This window comes from Pseudonaja textilis, chromosome 13 (assembly GCF_049901715.1).
Source record: "Pseudonaja textilis isolate UNSWEBS1 chromosome 13, rPseTex1.2, whole genome shotgun sequence".
NCBI classification, from domain to species: domain Eukaryota; kingdom Metazoa; phylum Chordata; class Lepidosauria; order Squamata; family Elapidae; genus Pseudonaja; species Pseudonaja textilis.
This window is the reverse complement of record NC_142002.1, coordinates 1,500,001-1,520,256: the sequence shown is the minus strand read 5'-3', so window position 1 is coordinate 1,520,256 and position 20,256 is coordinate 1,500,001. Positions and strand designations below refer to the sequence as shown.

Sequence of the window (20,256 nt, the reverse complement as noted above, 5' to 3'; positions counted from 1 at the left end):
ATGCACTTCTCCCCAAAGACTTCTATTGATTCGTCAAATGAAACGGTTGAGATGTTTGAAATATTAAAACACATCCATTAGGAGGAGGCAAACAAATAGGCTGTTTATGTTCCAATAGCTACGGAAGGGTGATGGCTGTAAGCCCAGAGCTTACCCTTCTCTACTAGGTTTTGCCCAGTAGGATGGCTATCAAAGCAAGGGGTTTTGTGAATGGCCATTCACTTGCAGCTCAGCTCCTTTCAACACAGAACATCGAATAATAGGACTGGAAGGGACCTTGGAGGTCTTCTAGTCCCACCTCCCTGCAGGAGACAGTATATCATGTGCAGACAAATGGTTCTCCAGTCTCTTCCTGGAAAGCTCCAACAACGACGGAGCTCCTGATGAATTGTTTCCACTGTCATGAAATTTCTTCTTAATTCTGGGCTGGATCTCTCTCTTTCACCAAGTACTTCTTGTCCTGCTCCCAGGTGCCTTTGGAGAATAAATCAACCCCTTCTTCACTGTGACAGCCCCCTCTAACACTAAAAGACTATCATATCACCCCGGTCCTTCTCTTTGTTAGACTAGCCAGATCTTCCAATTCCTGCAACCTATTAATTGTAATTCCAACTGCTTAAAAGTTGTATTTTGTGTGCTACTGCACGGTGATGGCTTGGTTTCTACTTCAAATGTGCAAAAGATGGCACTGGAAATATACTCAGTCCCAGCAGTGGTTCTGAGTGATGAACTGGAAAGCAGTGGTCCATCTCAACCCCAGGGAAGGCACCATGAAGCGGCCACCCCACCCACAAAAGAGATGTCAAAAAATAAAGAGCATCTCTTGATTATATGAATGTGGTCTCCATAATGGCTTCTATGACACCACACCACCCAGATTGACATCGATCTGCACATGTCTGAGGTCACTCTTGCATATGGATGCAAACGGAACAAGGAGAGATTCAGCCTGGAAATAAGGAGAAGCATTCTGACTGTGAGAGCAATCAGCCAGTGGACCAGCTTGCCACCAGCAGTTGTGAATGCTTCAACACTGGAAGCTTTCGAGAAGAGACCGGACTGCCATCCATCAGAAATGATGCAGGGTTTCCTGCTTGGGCAGGGGGGGCTGGATTAGATGACCTAAAAGGTCCCTTCCAACTCTGTTAATCTGTATCTGTATATACTTAGTTCTTTGGGCAGACTGTAGGATTCTGAAAGTTGAAGCCTAATCTTCCTGAATGGAAACAAGTCCAAAAATCAGAATATGAAACTTTCCCCTTCAGGCAACGTGTTCAATTTTTGCGAAGATTCTGGGAAATGCTGACGTCACCATTTTGGGTTGCTACGAACCAAGACTTCTGCCCAAACTTTGCTATTGTTTACAAGTCCCTTGCTGTAACTTTCAGATTATGGTAGCTTCCTTTGGATGATGCCGTAAGTCATGAGCAGGGGTCTCCAAATTTGGCAACATTAAGATTTGTGGACTTCCAACTCCCAGGGAATTCTGAGAATTGAAGTCCACAAGCCTCAAAGTTGCCAAGCGTGGAGATTTCTGCTCATCGGGATTAAAAACACGTGCACCACCAGGGATGGGGCGAAATGGGATGCAGTTTCCTTGACTTTAGCCTAGCATCTTCCATCAACACAGGTGAATGTCAACTATGCTCAGTCCAGAAGCCCACACCGGAGTGGGAGGCTGGATCTCTGGGGCTAATCTGCAGCATTCCCACCTCTTTCTAGGGAGCCATTCGGGATATTGAGAGGATCCTGGGAGTTACAGAACAGAACAAGTTAAAATTTGAAGAGGAAAAGAAGGCCTCAAAAGCAAAAACACCCAGAAAATAGTGAGTGAACGTCCCTTTTCTGTTCATAGTGTCTTCTAATAATCCTTTTGCATTTTTCTTTTCCCCAAATCACACTTCATTCACTTCGCTGGATCAGGTGACTAGTTGGCCAGACCAAAAAAAAACCCATTCATTTTTCCTTAGGATTGGTAAAGGTTCCCCTCACACAGACATGCTAGTTGTTTCCCAGCTCCAGGGGGCGCTGGTGCTCATTTCTGTTTCAAAACCAAAGAGCCAGCGCTGTCCGAAGACGTCTCTGTGGTCATGTGGCCGGCAGGACTAAACACTGAAGGCGCACGGAACATTGTTCCCTTCCCACCAAAGGGGTCCCTATTTTTCTACTTGTTTTTTTTAACAAGCTTTCGAACTGCTAGGTTGATAGAAGCTGGGACAAGTAGCAGGAGCTCATTCCATTACGCGGTGTGCTAGGGATTCGAACCGCCAAACTGCTGACCTTCCCGATCGACAAGCTCAGTGTCTTAGCCCCTGAGCCACCACATTCCTACTTCCTTAGGATAGCTTGAGCCTAAAGCAAGGGGTTTTCAAACTTGACTGGTGGACTTCGACTCCCAGAATTCCTCCTCCAGTCATGTTAGCTCAGGAATTCTGGGAGTTGAAGTCCACAAGTCTTAAACTTGCCAAGTTTGGAGACCCTTGGCCTAAAGCTTTAAAAACCATACTTAGTTGGGCACGTTGGTCTTTTGGAAGAGAAAAAATGTGTAGTAGGATGCAAATGGTCAGTTCCCTCACTCCATAACCTGCTCTCGGTTGTATGCCTATGATTTAATATAGGGTGGTATAACTATTTATAGAAATTAATATATATACGAAGAAACCTCACAAATAAAGGCAAATCTACAAGTCCCAGGATAATGTTGCAAGATTGAATCTGTATCAGTCACCAGAGGTTTAGTCTTCCAAACTTTAGGGTTCATGCTGGAGCCCATCTTCAGGGAACTTCTGTTTAGCAGTATGTGCGCTTTGGGCTATACTATGCATCGTATTTATGTGATGTCTGGTTGCGGGTGGCTTCACCAGGCAATCCATGAATACCATGCATAGTACAGCCTAAAACAGGGGTCTCCAACCTTGGCAACTTGACGACTTAAGGATTTCAACTCCCAGAATTATGACTTGTGGACTTCAACTCCCACATGCTTGGCTGAGGAATTCTGGGAGTTGAAATCCTAAAGTCGTCAAGTTGCCAAGGTTGGAGACCCCTGGCCCAAAGCACAGATTCTGGTGGAGAGAAATGGAGGAGGAAGCAAGCGCTCCAGCACCAATCCGAAAGCTCGAAAGACTAGATCTCTGGTCCAGGTGACTGTCCCAGATTGGATCTTGCAAAGAAACCTGAATATGAAATTTACAGCTGCTCTCTTTTGGGGCAAAGCAACACTAATTATTGAAGATTATTAATTGTTTTGGAAGAAAAAAAATACTCGAACGTTGATGGTGTTAAGATATTTTTTTTGATCTTCCTACAGATTAAAATACACTCTTCACACCTTGAGATTCTCAACAGGCCTCTTCAAACTCTTCGTCTTTTGAAGCCTTCCACTTTTACAGTTGTAAATCTGAAATTGTTTTGGGGATTTTTGAAAAACCCCAAGTAGGTCCCCGTAGTGACCCAGGTTTTAAAAACTGTTAATATTAGATTAAGTTTCCTCTGACTGCTTTACATGAGTATTTATTCCTCCAATAAATTGCAACGTATTTATAGTGAAAAAAAATAATTTCCCAATGTTGGAAGTGAGAAGACTCTTCTCATTTCTAAGATTTTTAAATTCATTTTTCCTTAAAGAAATGTGCCTAAAATTCAACTGTTGCATGGAAAAGAAGGAGACATTTTCATGCGTTTCATTGGATGATCTACTCAGAAGATCCACTGGGTTTCAAGGAATCATATCCCAATCCATTTTCAATGTCAATAATCCATAAGAACTGAAGGAAATCATAGGAACATTCAAAAGAGGACTTTAAATTCTATACTAGATTACATTACAAATGGTTTCACAAATTTTGGGGAGTTGTTCTGTTACTCAAAAACAAATAAAAATAAGCACGATTTTCTTGGAAGTAATTATGCGGAACAAGATTTAAAACCCATTATCCAAATATGGAGAAACCTGTTCCTCACAGTGGCTGAGTTCAGATAACATACTTAACTAAGTTAATTAAATTAGTGTCTGCACAATATACTAAACTTGGTTGGTTTTGTTTAAAGATCTCGTGTGTTTTGTGAGCCCTGGTGCTTTGGTATTTATGACCTAAGGAATTATTTGAACTTAGGCAATGGCTTAATTCAGTAATCAGGCTAAAGGTGATGTGTGAATACTGCAGTCTGTTTTTGAGATTCCCATTCTAAATACATGGGTGTTATCAGTAACTGCTGAAGTTACTGCCTATTCTTAATGACAACTTTTTTTTAAAAAAAATGGTCTTTCCTATAGTTAGTACAATATGCCCTGTTTCTTGTTCTCCAATCAGTATTTTTCAATCTTGGCCAGCCAGGGAATTCTGGGAGTTGAATTCCACATATTTTGAAGCTGCCAACTTTGAAAAACATGCCCTTAAACCAATTGCTGATTTGTAACCCAGAGTCAAATCCACACAGATCCGGGCAATATCAAGGAAGCGAGAAATACACAAATTTTGTTGTAGAAATACATGCTAGTTGCCAAGTACCTAAACTTTGACCACACAACTATGGGGATGCTGCAATGGTCGTAGGCATGAAAAAATGGCCATAAGTTGTAAGTCGAGGACTACTTCTAGTCATTTATGACACGGTTCCCAACCCCTGGTCCTGGCCCACAACCGGGCTTTGAGCCATTCAGAACTGGGCCACGGAAGTGGCGGGCAAGCGCATGCGTGCACAAACCCTCTTGTGCGAGCAGCAGGCGAGCGTGTGCCCGTGTGCTGCCGCTCTTGCAAATGGAGCTGTGCGCATTTCCCCACCACTCAGTTGGAACCAGTCCCCCCACCCTGGGCCACAAAGCCAGAAAGGTTGGGGAGCTCTGATTTATGAGATAAGCTGTTGTTCTGTCCAAGACTTCCCGAGACACCAACAAACACATATAAAATCCAAAACTCTTTTATTTTAGTTCAATGGCTGTGAATTATCATCATTCACAGCCCAGAATGAGTCTTAACTGGTTATAATTAGTCCCAGGGACATCTGCCAAAGTTTTTCGTAAGACGTCGATAAGAACGTACCTTATCTTTCTTGAAGTGCTGCCAATGGCTAAAGTCTCAATTAATCTTTTCATAACCAGAGAACAAATTCTCCACAGAGCTTTCAGAGTCCAAACCGATCAGAGCAAATGATGTTGCTTCCTGCAAAGGTTTCTGTACCTTTGCACTTCCTTTATACCTTATGGGAGGGGCAATCACCTCCCAGCCTTACTCCTGAGTCGCCCCTTTTGTCTCAGCTGCTCTTGCCTTCTAGCAGCTCTGTGCACATACGCCCTGGGAACAGGCTCCCCTGGTTCCTCGGCCTCGCTGCTGCCAGATTCTGGAGGCTCTGGAGTCAGCACCCCACTCCCAGATGGTCCTGGCCCCATCTCTGCATCGGACGCAGGACCCTCATCCGAGTCCTCCGCAGACTCCCAAACTGGTCCCTGCTCTTCCCCACTGTCCAATTCCGCTGCCGTCTGCACAGGCTGCCAGCAAACCACAACAGCTGTGGACCCACGGACCACTAATATGAATTTTGAGTGATGGTGGCTTGCTGACATTGGTGGGAGAAAGAGAGAGATCCAAGCTAACCTTGGAGTGCTGGCGGTGATGTTCTCTCTCTCTCTCCCTCTCTCCCTCCCTCCCCTCCCTCTCTCTCTCTCACACACACAGGTCCCTCACACACCCCACCCCCTCCAAGGCAGCCACATTCCTAACCGGCTTTTCAGCTCTGTCCTGGGGGGGGTGGGGAGAGAGAGAGACGGTATCCTGTGATCCCCAATAAAGAACAACCGTTTGGTAGGAAAACAGGGTGGGGGTTTTCCTGCAGACTTTTGGGGGGACTTTCCCAGGGTCTCTGCAAAAAAAGCAGAAACAGCCTGGATTAATTGATTTGCGGGGTGCTTTGGAAGTGATATTTCTCTGCGGACCACCAAAATTTTCTTGCGGACCACCAGTGGTCCCCAGCCCACCAGTTGATGACCACTGCTATAGAGCACTGCACACCAGAACAACTAGACACAAGAACAGTTTTTTCCTGAACGCCATCACTCTGCTAAACAAATAATTCCCTCAAGACTGTTCAACTATTTACAAAGTCTGCACTACCATCACTATTAATCTCATCCCTCCTTATCACCCATCTCCTCCCACTTGTGACTGTATGACTGTGAGTTTGTCGCTTGTATCCTTACAGTTTATATTGTTTCCTAGTATCATTTGATGGCTTATTGTACCCTATGACGATCATGAAGTGTTGGACCTGATGATTCTCGATGAATGTATGTTTTCTTCTATGTACACTGAAAGCATTTGCACCAAAGACAAATTCCTTGTGTGTCCAATCACACTTGCCCAATAAAGAATTCTATTCTATTCTATTCTATTCTATTCTATTCTATTCTATTCTATTCTATTCTATTCTATTCTATTCTAATAATATAGGAAATGCTCTGATGGTCATTTCAAAAAATCCTTAGAAGCCAGGAGGAAGGTAAGTGCCAAATTTCAAGGTTGTAGGCTTGACGGTTCTGGAGATTTTGTGATGATGCATGAGCGGCATTTCGCTTTTATAAATATATATAGATTATCTATTTATGATCCAAAACAGGGGCCTTCAAACTTGGCAGCTTTTAAGACTTGTGGGACTTCAACTCCCAGAATCCCTAAGCTAACATGACCAGAGGAGGAACTCTGGGAGTTGAAGTCCACAAGTCTTAAAAGCCGTCTAGTTGGAAGATACCCCCCCCCTCATCCAAAGGGAAAGCGGGACCCAAATCCGTTGCTAGGATTCATGCTTTGTGTGTGGGGAGGGGGAGCAGTGCATTCTGGGAACAGAAGCCGCGCTGCCTTCTGATTGCGCGGGAATTGATTCATTAGCGCAATCTCGCTCTCCGAGTGTGACGGATTGGCGCATAATTTTGCGAGGGGGGGGGGAAGCTGCTGGCACTTCGGGGGTCGCTCTCCGGGGAAAAGCCCACACAGACACACGCGCGCGTGCGCCTGCCCCCAACCTTGGCAACTTTAAGCCTGGCGGACTTCAACTCCCAGAATTCCCCAGCCAAGTCCCGCCCCCTTTGTGAGGCGAAGGCGCCGCCGACCGTGGGGTCGCGCGGAGGCCGCGGCGGCACGCGCCCTCCCGACGACGACGACGACGACGACGCCCGGGGGCGGTGTGCGCGCGCGCGCACGCAGGGCCGGCGTCCCGCGCAGGCGCGTTGGGCGCCGTGGCCCGGTTTTGCATGAGGCGGCTGTGGTGGCGGGCCTGTGGGCGGGCGCTGGGCCGGCTGCACGCGGGCCTCCTGCGGGCCCTGCTGTGGCCGCCGGGCTCTCCCCCTCCGCCGCCGCGGCCGGCCGCCTCGGAGGTGCTGACCCTCCACCTGGTGCAGCGCCGGCTTCCCCACTGGACCTCCTTCTGCGTCAAGTACAGCGCGGTGCGCAACGACCAGTTCGGCCGCTCCAGCTTCAACTGGGCGGTGCGCGGCGCCAACTACCACGTGCTGCGCACCGGCTGCTTCCCCTTCGTCAAGTACCACTGCTCCCGCGGGCCCCGCCAGGACCTGGACGCCCAGGACGCCCTGCTGGCCGCCCTCAAGCTGCTCAACCTGGGTGAGCCCGCGGGCGCCCTCTTGCAGGGGCGGGGCGGCGCCAAGGGGTTGGGCGGGGCGCGCGAGTGACCCCGCCCCCTCTGTGTTTTTGGGGGGTGGGGGGGCTTCAGCCCGGCTCCCCCTCTCAAGAAGGGCCCGGGCTTCCCCGCCTCCGTTGCGCCGGTTAAACCAACCTCAGGGCCGTCTTAATAGCCTTGTGGGATCCCCGGGCAAAGCAGTGTCCTGGGGCCCCTACGGCGACAGTGACTCAGAGGAATAAACATGTAAAACGGTCGATAAATATATATTTGCATTTTAGTATTAATAAATTAATTTACCTACTCACCTAGATCCGTATCTCTCTACTATCTATCTATCCTCTATCTAGCTTTGTCTTATCTCTAGACAGTCACTTATTTGAAATGGTGTAAATTCTCCTGCTTGAACAGGGGGTGGACTAGAAGACCTCAAAGGCCCCTTCCAGCTCATTCATTCTATTCTAAATGCCAATCCTATTCTATTCTATTTCTATTCCATTCCATTCTATTCTTGTCTATTATATTCTAATACAGGGGTGGGCAACTATGGCCCTTTTATGAATTATGGACTTCAACTCCCAGAATTCCTGAGCAAGACATGCTAGCTCAGGAATTTTGGGAGTTGAAGTCCACAAGTCATAAAGGGGCCATAGTTGCCCACCTCGGTTCTAATATCTGTCTGTCTATGGTATCTATCTCTAGACAGTCACTTATTTGAAATGGTAGATTCTCCTGCTTGAACAGGCTGGACTAGAAGACCTCGAAAGTCCCTTCCAGCTCATTCATTCTATTCTAAATGCCAATCCTATTCTATCTACCTCTATCTACCTACCTACTTCTACCTATCTACCCCCTCCCTCTACATCCATTTAGAAACTGACTGTCTCCTTCACAGTGAAGCTGAGTACGTGCGTAAAAATAAGTCATAAAAATATGCAAACTAAAAACTATCATGCAAACGTAGATAGATTACCACACAAATACTTAAAAATCAGAATTAAAAGGCAGGGAGATTGGAGAGATTAACCCACCTGCACGGCTGCAAACACCTCTGTTGGGCCCAAGCAGATCAGCAGAGCCAGGTCTCCCAGGGGAGTGCAGGGCCTGCCTTGCCTCTGGTTCCCTCCTGGACACTCCATAGAACAAAGGAGCATAAGTTGTGTAGTCCAGTATGTCTAAAGGCTGTGGGTGATGCTCTGTGGCCAGCTGTCAGCTCTTCAGTTCAAAATGTTCTGGAAATCTGACTTCCTGCATGATGCTTGGATCCCACCAGTTCTGGGCGGCTGCTTGGCGGAGCCACTTGGGCACTAGGTGACTTCATGCACAGGTAGTCTTCAACCTCCAACCACAGTGGAACCCAATATTCCTGTTGTTAAGTGAAACCTTTGTTAAGGAAGTTTTGCTCCGTTTTATGACCTTTCTTGCCACAATTGTTAAGTGAATCCCAGTTGAAAAGTTACTAATCCGATTGTTAAGTGAATCTGGCTTCCTCATTGACTTTGCTTGTCAGAAGGTCGCAAAAGGGAATCCCATGACCTTGGGACACAGCAACCGTCATAAATATAAAGCAATTGCCAAGCACCTGAATTTTGATCACAGGACCCTGGGGATGCTGCAAAAATCATAACTCTGAAAAACGGTCGTAAGTCACATTTTTCAGTGCCGTTGTAACTTTGGTCACTAAATGAATGTAAGCCCTGGACCACGAATACCTTTTGCTGTATTCCCCCCTTTTTTTTTTTTTTTTTTTGCAAAATGATGCTCATTCATGTAGCCAAGAGCCATTCCTAGCAGCCGCTCAGACCACCTTTTCATGACAGATCTTTTTCTTTCCAAAAGAAAAAAGGCTCTTCGTTCAAGGCTTTTTCTTACATTGGGCTGGCTGGGTTCACATCCAACATTTAGCTTCAAACAAACCCACAATATTGCTGGTGGAGCCAACCGGGGTCTTTATACTTAATTTTCTTTTCCTGCTGTATCCTGAGTTTATTGGCAAAGCCGTTATGAAGAGTGAGAGTCGTGCAACTCCTAACCTGTTTCTTTCTGCACTAGGAATCCCAACGTTATTATACGGAATTAGCTCTTGGTGTTTTGCCAGCGTCACCGAGACTGTTCAGACGTGCTGTGGCCCGGTCACTATTTACTTCCTGAATAAAGAAGACGAAGGCGCCATGTACTAAAACGTGATTTCAAAAACTGTGACTGTGCTAAATTATTGCTAAATTAATATAGACAAGAATGTTTTCCCAATCTTTTGCTGTGTCAACATTCTTAGGCAAACAGTATATGCATTTTTTCAAGGAATGTCCCTATTGTTGAAACGTATTGCTTTTCTTTGACTCTGCAAAACATATCAAATGCATGTTGAATTTTGCTCAAATGCAAAACCCAACAAAACTCTGGGAAATTCCTTGAATTAACTTATTTCATTCAAAGCTGACATTTGCCTCTTAATGAAAATACTGATTTTTTACGATCTTGTCTAACTATCCAATTTTAAGTACAATTTAAAGCAATACCTTTCTTCATAATGAATTTTAAAAACTGTATAGCTGATATTCACACGGAGGTTCAGTCCTCTTTGATAAATAGAAGTTGTTTCTATTAAAATCCAGAGTTTTGAAAAAATGCCTCTGAAACTTCAGAGGGTTCAGTGTACCTGCAGCCAGATAGAGTGATTGTGATATGGCCGAAATTTATCCTGTTACTTTCAGTGGAAGATAGTTAAGTGTGTGCCTGACTATTTGACTCAGTATGATTTAGTAGTAAGACACACTATGACTTTGTCATGTGCTTAATGTAAAAAATTACACTCAGTCACTCTAGTTTGTTTTCAGACTCTTGACTTCCAAAGCTTTCCTGATAAAGTGTTGCGGGAATAATGTAGTTATGAAGACAGATCTAACAACATGCCTAACATTTGTTCATTTTAAGTTATTTCAGCAAGTTATTTTCATCTGGGACGTTTGCTGTAAGAATATAATATAATTTATTTTTCACAAGGCTCTTGTTAGATTTTGTGTTAGTCTATTTTTTAAAATCTATCAGAATTGAATTATGACTTGCTCTTATTCAGAAGACAAGTGGTACATTTGTTTTAACTGCAGCTCTAAATCTGTAATCAAGGAAACAATCCAGTATGTTTGATACCAAAGGATATTCTTAATAACAAGTTAAATAAATAGTTCGCCCAGAGGAGTAGCTGGTGTGTTACATTAAGCTTCATTAATAATAAAAGTGACTATTAGCATTTTGCTAGATTGGCTGGAACTTATGTTCCCAGTAATGGGCAGAATTAAATAAGTGCAGCTCATAAGTTAAAGTCAAATACTGCTCGTTCATTGCTCCCGATTTTGTCAATACTCTTCTTTAAAGGTTTGGTCTCAGAACAAGACTGATAAAATGTTTTTTAATTACCACGCAATAAATAAAGCTTCCCTTTGGAGTGGCCCATTCGCTAGCTGCAGCTTATTTGATTTCTGATAATGGAGAGTGCTGACTTTGCTTACCTGTTTTTCGATAAGTGGAGGGAACATGACTCCTTGTCTATAGAGCGCTGGGCCTCCCTCCTCGGAGAATCTCCTTGACAAACTACTACTATTGATTCCCCAGAATTTGACAGGGTTTGCAGCATTAATAGCAAGCAGAATCTTGCTCGGGGCGCTCACGGTGCAACAATTAGGGAAATGTAGTAAGAATTTTTCTTTTTATTACATGAAAATCAATGGATCTCCGGTTCTTCAAGAGCTGATCATGGTGAAGGATGAACTTGGAAGATGACTGAGGGCAGAGTTCAGAAGCAGTATTAGTATCACGAGGGGCTGTTTGTGTGACTACTTGTTGCATTTAAGCAGAAGGTGCGTTGTTCCGTTGATGCGAGGCGTCCCAGTGTAGATGATAGGAAAGATGGATTCTGTTGGGAACTAATTTGGGTAGGTATCATCAAGAAAACCTCTTGGGACTGTTCTGCTGAGTGAAGAAAAGATTAGAGGCAGGTATTCATTATTATTTCAATTTGAAATTCAGGATTATCAAAACTAATAAACAATAGTATTTAAAAAATGCACACATGCAATCAACTGGGGTAGAAAGCCCACACAGATTCACAGCGATTGCACCGGCTCTGCTGCACCTCCAGATCTCCAAGCCCAGTGACAAAACCACAAAGATCTTGAAGACCTTGCAAAAAAAACCCAGCAAAGTCAGGGCCGATCTGTTCAAAGGACAGATGGCCACCGCAAGACAAGGTTTCCTGGATTCCACCAGCTGATGGTCCCCCACAGATGAGTTCTGGAGCAGCCTCTCCTGCAGGACCTACTGGGACAGGTTGGCGTAATCCTCAGGGAGAGGCAACATGCTAGCTGTGCTTGAGTACATACATGAAGGCCTCGGGGCTGTTCAGCATGGAGGGCTTGGCATGGTTTTCAACGAGAGAAAAGCCAGTTCCAGGTAGATCTTTGGGGCACTTCCAGAAGGTAGGAGGGACTAATTAGTGACGAAGACCATAAGCTGTCCCACCCTGGAGGCTTCAAGCAGAAGCTGAGAGGATCTTTGTCAGGAATGTTCTTACGTGGACTCCAATCCTGGCCTTGGAGTTTGCACTTGCCTAAACTTGAGGGTTCGGTCAACCCAGAAGTTCCTTCTCTGGCCTGTTGCAGCATAGAAACCACAATTCATAGAAACCTGATTGGTTCTTACCTCCCAATTCCTGACGTGTTTGAAAAACAAAAGTTTGGATTTCCTGTTGACATTTAAGTCATAGTGGTGGTAGCTGCAACCATTGGTAGTGGCCCAGTAGCAGCAGTCAAGTATTAAGAACCTGCAGATTTGCTAATTTAGGTAGATTGAATTACTCCAAAATTTAGGCTTAGTGCAGTGTGCAGACTTTCATAGTCTACTCCCCTCCCGAAAAAAAATCCTGTACTTATGTTCAAAGACACATGTCTTGTGCCTATATCAACTTTTAAAGAATTAAATAAGCACGTTCTGTGTCAAAAATACAATTCTTGTATTCCTGTTGTAAAGGATAAGAGTGAGTAAAATTTGGGCCCTGAATGAAAAGTGAGTAATTCTAAGGAGAAAACAGTCTACACATTACACAAAATTACTCTTGTTTTACCTGTTTCATGACCCAAATGGGCTGCATTCTTCCGATTCTGATCAGTCCGCTGTGATTTACAAGCCACTGTGAAAAGGTTCCTAGTATAACATGTTAAAGCCAAAACACATGACTTGCTACTGTGCGTGAACTTGGCATGATCTAAAATGGTTTACGTATGTCTTCTGGGGTGGTTTTGCATGAATGTCCAATGTGAAGCTGCTTCGTCCTTCCTTCACACTCACGAATCTGACCTTTGCAGCATGTTGGTGCAGTGCAGTATTGCAAGCTACTGCAATTTGGCAGTTCAAATCCCACCAGGCTCCAGGTTGACTCAGCCTTCCATCCTTTGGAGGTGGGTAAAAGGAGGACCCAGATTGTTGGGGACAAGAGGCTGACTCTCAACCGCTTAGAGAGGGGCTGTAAAGCACTGTAAAGTGGTATATAAGTAAGTGCTATTGCTGTTACTGTGTTACTTGCAGGAGAGAGGAAAATATAAAAGGTGTTTTTCACATCTACTGTCATATAAAACAAGGTATTGTACCAAAGTGTGATGTAAACACCACTTGAATGCATTCTTTTGGTTCCATGTCCTGATAAGTGGTCCCCCTCATCATCTCATCCCCATTCCATCCGTGGGAATGTCCTTACTCTTAGGCAGGGGTCCCCAAACTTGGCGACTTGTGGGTTTCAACTTCTCGGATGAAGAACTCTGGGAATTGAAGTACACAAGTCTTAAAGTTGCCACCTTTGGAGACCTCTGCTCTTAGCTTTCAGTCCCCCGACCCCAGCCCCATGCTACATGGCCAATTATTTCTGTTTTTTTTATCCTGTTCAAACCTCCCACCTAATCTCTCCTGTTTTCTGGCCTGCCAGCAATAAAACGGCCGGACAGGCACTTCCAATCCCTCTTCAAAACGCATTTCAGACGCCCAGAATACATGACCTTCTAGGAAATGGGATCCTTTGAAACAATGGTTGCTCCACTTTGTGTCTGGACGCTTCTTCCCTGCTTCCAATTCTCTCTTCGGTAGAAGGGGCAGTGCTTGAAAAAGCAAAGGAGAGAGAGAAGTCAGGGAATTCAGCCTGACGAAAGGCACGTCAGTAACCGAAACCTCCGCCTGAGCCTGCTTGAGAGATACCGGACTTGTTCCGGTGTCCCTTTTAAAGAGGAATGAGTGGTGAGGGCCCCTTAAACTAAACAAGTACTTAGCCTGACATCTTATCTGGGTCAACGGTCTAAGGTACCAGAGTTAAACTGCTACTGTAAATTAATGGAAAATGTAACTGCGCTTTGCTAAAAGATCGATGTCCAATAAAGGCCACACAATCAAATCTTGTTGCAATGATTGAGATCCTTAATTGCCTTTCAAAGGTAAAGTGGTAATCAACATAGGTTAAACTGATCTTTTTTACTAGTTCAATTACATGCTAATGGCTAGTGCCAGGGCAGAATCTTTAACTACTTTTATGTATTAAATCTTACGTTAGTAATGAAAAATTACTTAAGTTCCCCAATCAATAAAATAAGAGTCTTAATTACTATATTTCACTTTTAGACCTTTTGTATGTTTGACAAATTTGTCCGCCAGGAGATTTTCCAACAATAAGAAACATTATTAACAGAAGCCTCGTCCGTGGAGTATTGTTTACTAATCCAAAAAGCTGAAATGTGTTGGATGTTTTGTGTATACGTGTTAATGGAAATGTCAGGCTTGCATTAATACTTACAAATGCCAATATGTAATAGTCTCAAGCATTGATGTTTGCATAAAGATCGATTGGAGGGGCCTCTTGGGCATTTATTTTAATTCCAGAACTAAACTTCAACCAGGACATTTTAAGTTAGAAATGAAGAGCTTTCTCCCGCATAGCTTCCCCAGACCGCAGCTCCAAGTCCTGGCCAAATGGGGGATCTTTGCCTGAGAATTTGGGGAGTTGCAACATCTGGAGGGAATCATTGGCTTTGACTAAAACAACACGGAGCTCTATCATCTAGACTGACCTGCAATCCCTTCATTTTCGTAAGGTTTTGAAACTTGAGAGCCGAAAAGTCAAGATGTAGAGTAGTAAAATGAAGCACGTGCCTGTTTCAGGCTTAGTAGAAATCTTATTGATTTCTTTCTTGATTTCACAGGGACTGTCAGCCGATGCTCCATTCAAAATCCAAGACAGAAACACTTAGACTCCGTTAATTAGAGAAAAGATATCTTTTACTGGAAATCAGGTGGTAGCATCAAAGGAATTCTGAACCTGAGGAATTGAGCACAAATATACAAAGCGACGGCAATGATCCTACCCACAATAGTTCAAGCTGTCCATCCAATTAGAAGTTGTATATAATGTTGTGTGGGGCCTCTTCAGGTGGTGATGAGGCATCTGTCTGTCGACCTTAGCCTATTTTGATAAAGAGGTGCGCTTGCGCATAGCATAGGAAAGAAGCATAAACTACAAACTTCCCCCGCAACTTACACAGGTTTTTTCTCTCAAACCTCCAGCTCACTTCTCAAAACTATTTCACTCCTCCTCCCTCCGTTCCCCCCTTACTTATGACAGCCGAAAGATGCAAAGCAAAGGAAAGAAATCTTGAAGGCTGACAGGGACCTTTTTAAGTAGTATTTTTGGTATTTCATGTTTTGAAAAGAAATTTCAACAAAACTAATCATGAATGATTTGAAATATTTGGAATACTAATATTGTAAGGTTTTATTTCCACAAAAAATAAGACTGAAGATACTGTACATCAGGGGTCCCAAACTTGGCAACATTAAGATTTGTGGACTTCAACTCCCAGAAGTTGAATTCCACAAGTTTTACAGTTGCCAAGTTTGGAGACCTCTGCTGTCGATCATGAAATACAATGTGGCTCACACCAATAACCTAAATGAAAATGTATATGTTGTCGCTATTGTGAATTGGCTAGAGCCCTGTAAAAGACTGGTATACAGAGGTTTGTATTAAATGCAAATATATATATATATATATATATTTGTTTTCTGAGGTTCTCGCGGGTATTTATATGTGGATCTTTGGTTGTTCGGGTTTTCTCCGCGTAAGATTCAAGTATCTAGGCAACGTTTCGATGAAGTCTCATTCATCATCTTCAGGCTTCTGTCTCCGGCTCTGTGCTTTTCAGAGTAATGTGAGATTGCAGCTGCTTCCTCCTTTTAACTGCCAGTGGGGTGGGACTTGATTGGGTGGGGGCTTGGCTGTGTTCTGATTGGGTGGGGGTGTTCTCATTGGTAGGGGGTTTGGTTGTGTTCTGATTGGTTGGGGGTTAGCCGTGTTCTGATTGGTTGGAGGCGTGTTCTGTTCAGGTGGGGCTTGGCTATGCTCCGGTTAGTCTTAGTTGCTGGGGGATTTGAGCTGGGGAGTTGTGATCTTGCTGTTTGGCTTCTAGTTCGTGGTCCTGTTGCATCTTCATAGTGGGTGTCGGTTTGCTTCATGTATGGCTCGGAGGGGTTTGAAGTGGGTAGTGATGCAGCTGTAGTGCAGCTTGGACCATATATATATATATATATATATAGCTGTAGTGCAGCTTGGACCATATACTATATATATATATCCTGGATAAAGGGCAACTTGCATGTCAATGTTTTGTTTGCAATAATGTTTTATAAGTACAAATAACTACTATATTTATGAAAAGAATAAACACCGACCTGCCGATCAAAGTCCCATTAAATAGCTCTTGAGGAACTGAGCCAGGTGCCCTTTGAGTTCTAGGCTGTTGTCTGTAACAGATAACTGAATAAAAGGATCAGTGATGTACAATGGCAACATCTTGCTTTTATTTCAAAGATACAAAACACTTAGCCAGAACTTCTCTTAGAGATATTTGCATCCTTTTAAGCACAGTTTATGAGCTCTAAGTTACCTCATGACAAAGTTATTTCAGTGATTGCAATAGTACCAATTAGACCCAACTGCTAAATGTGGTGGAAAGCAATTGTCTCCCCAAAGGAAAGCTCTGAATTTTAAAATTCATTTAAAAACTGTAGCACTTTTTTTTTATAAATAAAAAAGAATGTATGAAGCTGGGGAAGGAGCAGGTAGAATTATGAACACTATTAAAATCATGGTCTCTTAGTTAACTTCTATCCATAAATCTATTTGAGTTTTTCTTTGAAGAAATGACTGCAAGATAGAGTCATTATATGCCTTTTGATTCATGGCCCTTGTTACATACATGCTTTGTAATATATGAATAATTTAGTAAGAAAAATCACAATAATTTTGTTGTTACTCAAAAATTTATAGGTCGGCAAAAACAATTACAAAGCCCCTCAAGCTAGCTGAGGAAAAGTTGTGGAATGCTTTAAGCTTATGGAATCCGTATACCCACGCAGGGAATATTTTGGGGAATCGGGAAGGCCACCTCAGGTTTGCACCTGCTGGATTTTCGAGGGGAAAATATATATAATTGCAGACCCTCCCAATAAGACGTTGCACAACTGGCATATTCTTCTGTGGAAGCTCATCCAGACTGAAAAGGTGCAGCCAGCTGGGTGTTTTTCAACCTCAATCAATTTCAGATGGGTGGACTCCCAACTCCCAGAATTCCTCAGCCAGCAAGCTGAACCCAGGCTGAGGTTATGAAAACACCCAACTAGAGTCACCAAATTGGCTTCCAACTGAAATGATAAAGAAGGGGCACTTGGCTGACAAAGAACAGGGAGTCTGCTAGCATCTCTTCCCACTAACAAATTTTGATGGAAAGGTATACGCTTTTGTGTCGTTAGCAACTCACTTCACTGGACGCACAAAATGACACTGGGAGGGAGGGGATCATGTAAGTTGCATCTCGCCTCCATTTTCCCCACCTCATCCCAGTTTAAATCCCAGATCGATTCAGCCACTCTTTGCAGCCAGCGAAGTGGGCGGCAGCTTTTAATAACATTTTTATCCGCCTTTTGATAACATGTGTTACTTTGAAAAGGTGCAACCAGACTGCTGATGTTTTGCACCATGCATTAGCAGGGCTCTCCTACACGGCATCTAGAACAGGAAGATCCATGAAAGGATTGGGCCCTCAACTCTGGATTAGCACGTTATCAGGATTTTTTCATCCCTCAATTTAATACTCCCTCATCATCATCATCTTTCTTCTTTCTTTCTTTTCCTTTCTTTCTTTCTTTTTCTTTCTTTCTTTCTCCCTTCCCTTCACCTCTTTCCTTTCTTCCTTCCTTCCTTCTTTCTTTCTCCCTTCCCTTCACCCCCTTCCTTCCTTCCTTCCTTCCTTCCTTCCTTCTTTCTTTCTTTCTTTCTTTCTTTCTTTCTTTCTTTCTTTCTTTCTTCTCTCTTTCTCTTTCTTCTCCCTTCCTTCACCTCTTTCCTTCCTTCCTTCCTTCTTTCTTTCTTTCTTTCTTTCTTTCTTTCTTTTTCTTTCTTTCTTTCTTTCTTTCTTTCTTTCTTTCTTTCTTTCTTTCTTTCTTTCTTTCTTTCTTTCTTTTTCTTTCCTTTCTTTCTCCTCTCCCTTCCCTTCCCTTCACCTCTTTCTTTCCTTCCTTCCTTCCTTCCTTGTAAGTGGAAGAACAATGGCAAATATATGGTGATATATTTGCCATTGCCCTTCCACTTCCTCAAAAGAATCAGGAATTGTCTAATTAGGAAGAAAAGTTATTAGGTGAAGTAAAAAGAAATGTAGCTACAGCTACAGGGAATTCTGGGAGTTGAAGTCCACCGGCCTTAAAAGTTGCCAAGGTTGGATATCCCTGATTTAAATAAACCTAGCTCTCCCACTCAGACTGTTCCTTCTTTAGCTCAAATCCCTGATCAATCATTCTAGTTACAGGTAGTCCTACAATAGTTCATTTAGTGACCATTTGAAGTTACAACGGCAGTGGAAGAAGGGAATTATGAGCATTTTTCCCACCTACAACCATTGTAACATCCCCATGGTCACGTGATTGAATTTCAGGCACTTGGCAACTGATTCCCATTGATGATGGTTGCCGTATCACAGGGTCACGTTGATCCCCTTGTGCCACCCCCCGACAAGCGAAGTCAAGGAAGAAGCCAGATTCACTTAACAACCGTGTTACTAACTTAACAACTGCAGTGATTCACTTAGCAACAGTGGCAGAATAGATCGTAACCACAGAAATTTTGGGCTCAGTCGGGGTTGGAAGTTGAGATCTATCTACATAGGTCATAAGATAAGAGGTATCCGTACAAGTGGGGGTGGGGGAGACAAAAATTGTGAATACTCCCAGAAGAGCCCCCCAGGCGGACTTTGGGGCCCCCAGAAAGGAATCGCTAGTCCCTTGGCACTTCTCCATTCCAGATTCCTTTTCTGTCAAGGGGCAAAGAAGAGAATCTGATTAGAGAGTAACTTAACATACTGCAACCTGTGTATGGTTTGCCAATTGCACAGGGGCAGATAGGAAAGCACTCCAGAGGGTAAACGTCACGGCCCAGAAGACCAGGGGTTGCCCTCTCCCCTCTTTGGAAGAGCTTTATACCTCCCGGTGCCTTAAGAAAGTTCAAAACACCCTCAAAGATCCGTCTTATCCTGGGCACCCCTTTTTTTGAACTATTACCATCTGGCAGACGGTACAGGACAATAAAAACAAGGAGAAATAGGCTGAAAAACAGCTTCTACCCCAGGGCAGGAGCTCTGTTGAATTCTGCTCTGTAGTGCAATATGAATGCAGTATCAGGGGTTTTCAATTCAATGTACAGAATGTGAAGGATGTGTGTTTGCATTTATTTTCCTATCATAATGTACACTGAAGATGGCATTTAATTTCACTGTAGGAGGTGCAATGACAATAAAGTAAACTAATATAAGGAGGAGCAGTCGGAAGAGGAGAACCAGGTTTATTTAAATCAGGGGTATATCCAACCTTGGTCACAACTTTAAGACCTTCCAATTCTATTATTCTATGTTCTGTTGCTTCATGCCATAATCTTTCAATTTATTAGGTGTGGCTAATGTACAGTTCAGATCCAGAGTGGCGGGGATTTAATAGCAGGAGGAGGTAAGATAAAGATACGTGATACGCTCCCCACCACCCCATAGGTTACTTCACATATTTCTGGATAAATGCATTTTAGGGTTCGTTCCCGTGATGCCGCAACTGCCATATATACGAGTCTGTTGCCAAGCCATTGATCGTGGGGATGCTGCAATGGTCGTAAGTGTGGGAAAAAAAAAACGGTCCTAAGTCCCTCTTTCCAGCCCCTTCGGTCACCGAATGAACTGTTGTAAGTCGAGGACTAGCTGGGTGGCAAAGCCTGAGGAGAGGAGACGCTGCCAGCGCTCATTGAACGACGCTGGGGGGCGGGGGCGGGGGCGGGGTGTTTCTGGTGGCGAGGCGTTCCGCGGACCCGGCAAGCGCGCGCCCCCGCGAGAGCGGGGAGGGGGGGCTGCGTCGGGAGCGCGCGCGCGCGTGGAGCGGGGGAAGGCGGCGCCTGCGGCCCGAGCCTTTCCGGCCTGGCGCGGCCTAGTCCCGCGGAGAGGAGCGCCGCCACCGCCACCGCCGCCGCCGCCGCTCCGGGGATGCTCCTGCTGGCCCTGGGCGACCCCG

General features: G+C 44.2%; 3 protein-coding genes and 1 long non-coding RNA gene across 14 annotated transcripts in view; 3 read left to right on the top strand and 1 right to left on the bottom strand.

Annotated features, from left to right (window-relative positions):
* IQCH (IQ motif containing H) overlaps positions 1 to 3,885 on the top strand; it is a 90,138-nt gene extending 86,253 nt beyond the window's left edge. For 4 of the 5 annotated variants that reach the window (XM_087941843.1, XM_087941845.1, XM_087941844.1 and 1 more), the window contains 2 exons: positions 1,723 to 1,826; positions 3,311 to 3,885. In XM_087941843.1, the coding sequence (XP_087797969.1) occupies positions 1,723 to 1,826; position 3,311 (105 nt within the window). In that variant the 3' untranslated portion in view covers positions 3,312 to 3,885. Of the gene's footprint in view, positions 1 to 1,722; positions 1,828 to 3,310 lie in introns of those variants that run through there. The other variant, XM_087941842.1, reaches the window with a different exon arrangement.
* The window catches only part of LOC148124709 (uncharacterized), a 529,533-nt gene that overhangs the window by 394,906 nt on the left and 114,371 nt on the right, over positions 1 to 20,256 (bottom strand). The window lies entirely within an intron of this gene.
* C13H15orf61 (chromosome 13 C15orf61 homolog) lies at positions 7,074 to 10,824 on the top strand. The gene is made up of 2 exons (XM_026709340.2): positions 7,074 to 7,610; positions 9,679 to 10,824. The coding sequence occupies exons 1-2, from the start codon at positions 7,244 to 7,246 to the stop codon at positions 9,804 to 9,806; spliced, it is 495 nt and encodes a 164-aa protein (XP_026565125.1). The 5' UTR covers positions 7,074 to 7,243; the 3' UTR covers positions 9,807 to 10,824.
* MAP2K5 (mitogen-activated protein kinase kinase 5) overlaps positions 20,126 to 20,256 on the top strand; it is a 154,311-nt gene continuing 154,180 nt past the window's right edge. For 6 of the 7 annotated variants that reach the window (XM_087941871.1, XM_087941869.1, XM_087941868.1 and 3 more), the window contains exon 1: positions 20,126 to 20,256. This exon is cut by the window's right edge and continues 113 nt beyond it. Coding sequence is in view for 4 of the 7 variants with exons in the window: in XM_087941868.1 (XP_087797994.1) it covers positions 20,229 to 20,256 (28 nt within the window). In the remaining 3 variants the exon portion in view is untranslated. The other variant, XM_087941870.1, reaches the window with a different exon arrangement.

Excerpts from the sequence above, each read along its gene's own strand:
- C13H15orf61 (XM_026709340.2), top strand. The coding sequence starts at position 7,244 with ATGAGGCGGCTGTGGTGGCGGGCCTGTGGGCGGGCGCTGGGCCGGCTG. Across the intron at positions 7,611-9,678 it reads CCTCAAGCTGCTCAACCTGG|GAATCCCAACGTTATTATAC; the intron begins GTGAGCCCGCGG and ends TTTCTGCACTAG.